The sequence below is a fragment of the Stomoxys calcitrans genome, chromosome 4 (genome assembly GCF_963082655.1).
Source record: "Stomoxys calcitrans chromosome 4, idStoCalc2.1, whole genome shotgun sequence".
NCBI classification, from domain to species: Eukaryota; Metazoa; Arthropoda; class Insecta; order Diptera; family Muscidae; genus Stomoxys; species Stomoxys calcitrans.
In genome coordinates, this window is record NC_081555.1 from 33,367,497 (window position 1) to 33,371,974 (window position 4,478).

Genomic DNA, 4,478 nt, shown 5'->3' on the forward strand with positions numbered 1-4,478 from the left:
ATTTGGATATAGCTGCCATATAGACTAGTATCTCGATTTAGTCTTCCGCCCATAAAAGGCACATATTTTGTCCGATTTTGCCAAAATTTGGGACAGTGAGTAAAGTGAAGCCCCTCAATATATCTCTGCAATATGGCACGAATCGGTCCAGATTTCGATATAGCTGCTATATAGACCGATCTCTCGATTTAAGTTCTTGGGTCCATAAAAAGTGCATTTATTGTCTGATTTCGCCGAAACTTGGGACAGTGAGTTGTTTTAGGCTTTTCGAGATCCTTATCCATTTTGGCCTTGATCGGTTCAGATTTAGATATAGCTGCCATATAGACCGATCTCCAGATTTAAGTTTTCGGCCCATAAAATGCGCATTTATTGTCCGATGTCGACGAAATTTGGGACAGTGAGTTAAGTTAAGCCCCTCTACATATTTCTGCAATATGGTACAGATCGGTCCAGATTTGGATATAGCTGCCATATAGACCGATCTCTCGATTTATGGCTTTGGACGCATAAAAGGCGCTTTTATTGTCCGATGTTGCCGAAATTTGGGGCAGTGAGTTGTGTTAGGCCCTTCGATATATTTCTTCAATTTGGCCTACATCGATCAAGATTTGCATATAGCTGGTATATAGACCAATCTCTCGATTTATGGCTTTGGACCCATAAAAGTGCATTTATTGTCTAATTTCGCCGAAATTTGGGACAGTGAGTTATGTTTAGCCCCTCTACATATTTCAGCAACATGGCACTGGACGATTCAGATTTGGATATAGCTGCCATATAGACCGATCTCACGATTTAAGTTCTTAGGCCCTTAAAAGACGCATTTATTGTCCGATGTCGCTCAGATCGGTTTAGATTCGGATATAACTGTCATATAGACCGATATCTCGATTTCAAGTCTTGGCCCCAAAGAAATGCTACTAAAAAGACCTATATATTGTTATACGCAATTGAACAATGAGTTGTACTTATTAGTATTTGGTCCAAATCGGGACATATTTCGATATAGCTGCTATGGAGCATAAGGTATGGCCGGGATTTTACATATATATCCGAGGTGGTGGGTATCCAAAGTTCGGCCCGGCCGAACTTAAAGCCTTTTTATTTGTTTCATGTCATCTAATATGTTAAAAGTCTAATGTAATTGTAGTACAATTTTCTTATTCAAATTTGATTTTTTGCCCTTTTTCAGGGTATATAGGCCAAGCAGGAATACAATCTGTTCACACTATTTGCCCCATTTAACCACAAAATGTCGAAGGTCAGTCTTCAATGCATCGGCATATTTGTTGAAACAAATTCTCAATTCGTTGCGGTTGGCAATTTTTCTGACTGCAGCCGACGGTGTGACACAAAGCCTGTTTCAGGCAAATCTCGTAAGTGTTCCAGAAAACATCAGAATCTTCGATAAATTTTTATGGCATATCTTTATGATAAACTGCATCATTGTGTTAGTGGCAAAGAGGTGGTTCTGACTGTTGTTATTGGTTGCTAATATTCATTGCGTTTTGTATGTTGGCTATTTCAGTGTTTAGGTTTTGTTTTTTGCATCAATCTGATGATTTTAAGCCGGTGCGATGTGGTTGCTGCTCTTTTGTTTTTGTGGACACTCACATCTCTGTAAGAAACCGCAGCAGCAAACAAACTTGTTTAGCCCTGTTTACAGCAGCGACTAGCAAGAATCGTCATCATTTGCGTTTGCGCACTTAAGGTTGCGCTGCTGACATAGACCCCCACGAAAGCATAGTTTTTTGGTATATAAATTGCGAGTGCGGCTGACAAAGAGTATCAGTTCCCTCACTTACCTCACAGAGATCAGTGGTTTAGCACAGCCAGCACAACTCACTCCAAATCATTCAACAACATGGTTAGTAAATCAATCAAATTCATGGAACGCATGCAAATTAATGAGAGCCATCATGTGGAAAAGAAAGATTAATAGCACGGATTAAAATCTTAGCAAAAAAAATAAAAAACGAGAAATTATGTCAATGTCAGCTGTCGGATAGCCAGCGACTACATTAAAGCGGCATAAAATTACAAATTATTCTTTTTATTTACTTGCAGAAACTTTTCGTTGCCGCTTCTTTTGCTCTCTTGGCCTTGGCTTCCGCCGATGTTAGCCACTTGTCCAAGAGCTACTTGCCTCCTGTGCAGCAATCGTACTCTTCAGCTGTTGTGCAACAATCCTACTCGGCTCCTGCTGTGCAACACTCATACTCGGCTCCCGCTATACAACAGTCCTACTCAGCTCCCTCCAACGAGTACTTGCCCCCAGTGCAACAGCCAACCTACTCAGCTCCCTCGGTGAGTTACTCTGCTCCCGCTGTACACCAAAGCTACTCTGCTCCCTCAGTTAGCTACTCTGCCCCCGCTGTGCAAACCACCTACTCTGCTCCCACTGTTCAAACCACCTACTCCGCCCCTGCCGTTCAAAGCACCTACTCTGCCCCAGCTGCTCAATCCTACTCCTCGTACTCATCCGCTCCAGCTGTCCAACAATCGTTTGCCGTGCAAGAGCAATACTCTGCTCCTTCCAACGAATACTTGCCTCCCGTTCAACAGACCTACTCTGCTCCCACAGTTAGCTACAGTGCCCCAGCTGTTCAGCAATCCTACTCAGCTCCTGTCTCCTACCAACAACAGACCTTCTCCTCCGGCTCTGCCAGCAGCAGTTACTCTGGTGCTGATGTCGGCACTCAATATGCTGCCAACGGTGGTTATGTCTACAAGAAGTAAATGACAGAGCTGTGATTCGACATTCATATTTTAGTATTTTTGCTCCAAATAGCTTCATTCATTCGTAATTGTTAACCCCATCTATTGTTAATTAAATCAATTAATGTTTTTTTTTTTTGTGAAAATAAAAACAATTTTTATATAAAACCAAAAGATTTAAAAGTGAAGAATTGATAAAAATCAAAAAAGGACCCCTGATAGTTAAAAGAGCTAATTCGCCAGGAAAATCAGGCCTTGTGTCAAGAATAAAGAGAATTTGATCTGACTGATGTTATAAAGGTGCCTTAGAAGAGTTCGTTTACTCAGGAGCGAAATGTCAATAATCCTTTTCAGGGAAATATGTCTGGATTTTCGATTTCTCCATCCTTTATAGCTACTGCAGTTGTATTAAAATGTTACGTTTCTCTCCTCTCTTGTTTTGGGCTCTTCCAGGTAAACAGGTGCCCCAGATGGGACATCATATATCAGACCAAAAATATAGCCTCTGTTATGGAGGAACTTACTTTACCTTATGATGGTAAAGTAAGGCGAACAGCTCCATTGTTAGAATACCCTCTAGTATAGGAAAGGGCTATACTTCGCCGTTCCGCAGTATTGGTCTAAGACCCCATAAAGAACACATTCTTGATCGCCATGACATTTTAAGTCGACTGCCTACCTGTGGAAAGCACCCTAACTTTCGAAGGAGTAAAGCTAGGTGCTTCAAAGTTTGCATAAATACTTTCTATCTGCGAAGGTCGGTTGGGATTGTAAATGGGCCATATCCAGTATCAACCGATCTTGGATCTAAACTTCCTGAGCCTCTAGACGGCGCAATACTTATTCGATTCGGTTCATTATCGGATATAGCTGACATATGAAATGACCTCCCGAATATACTTCCTCAGCCTATAGAGGGCCCAATTTTATCCGATTTGGCTGAAATTTTGCACAACATCTTCTCTTATGATGTTCAACATGCGTGCTTAATATAGCCTGAATCGGTCTATAATATGAAATAGATTCTATATAATCCGATCTCCCGATATTACTTCTTGAGCCCCCTATAGAGTGCAATTCTAATCCGATTTGGGTGACATGTTCCTCAATGGAAAAAGGACCTATTAGGTCGCCAACATCAAAATCCAAGTTTGATCTGAAACCGTCCATAACTTGATATGGATCCAATTGCGTGGCAATTTTTATACCCACCACCGAAGGATGGGGGTATACTCATTTTGTCATTCCGTTTGCAATACATCGAAATATCCGTTTCCGATCCTATAAAGTATATATATTCTTGATCAGCGTAACAATCTAAGACGATCTAGACATGTCCGTCCGTCTGTCTGTTGAAATCACGCCACAGTCTTTAAAAATAGAGATATTGAGCTGAAATTTTGCACAGATTCTTTTTTTTTTGTGTCCATAAGAAGGCTAAGTTCGAAGATGGGCTTTATCGGACTATAACTTCGACCGATCCGATCTTGCTGACATTTGCGTTAGGCCCTTCGACATCCTTCGTCAATTTGGCCCAGATCGGTACAGATTTGGATATACCTGCCATATAGACCGATCCTCCAATTAAGGGTCTTAGGCCCATAAAAGCCACACAAAAAGATGACTTCTTCGATTCTCATATCTATCTCTGTGGTGATGTGTATCCTTTTGAGCAGGAGTAGATCAGTCTTTTTCATTGCTAGCAGTAGCCCTTGGGATTCCAATCAATGTCTAGTTCTGATCATGACCTGCTGTAG

The 4,478-nt window shown here is 41.2% G+C and overlaps 1 protein-coding gene across 1 annotated transcript; it reads left to right on the forward strand.

Annotated features, from left to right (window-relative positions):
- The first annotated feature begins 1,740 nt into the window (after nucleotides 1–1,740).
- Nucleotides 1,741–2,852, forward strand: LOC106090930 (cuticle protein 16.5). Its single transcript, XM_013257294.2, has 2 exons — nucleotides 1,741–1,870; nucleotides 2,071–2,852. The coding sequence occupies exons 1-2, from the start codon at nucleotides 1,868–1,870 to the stop codon at nucleotides 2,740–2,742; spliced, it is 675 nt and encodes a 224-aa protein (XP_013112748.1). The 5' UTR covers nucleotides 1,741–1,867; the 3' UTR covers nucleotides 2,743–2,852.
- Nucleotides 2,853–4,478: the final 1,626 nt, after the last annotated feature.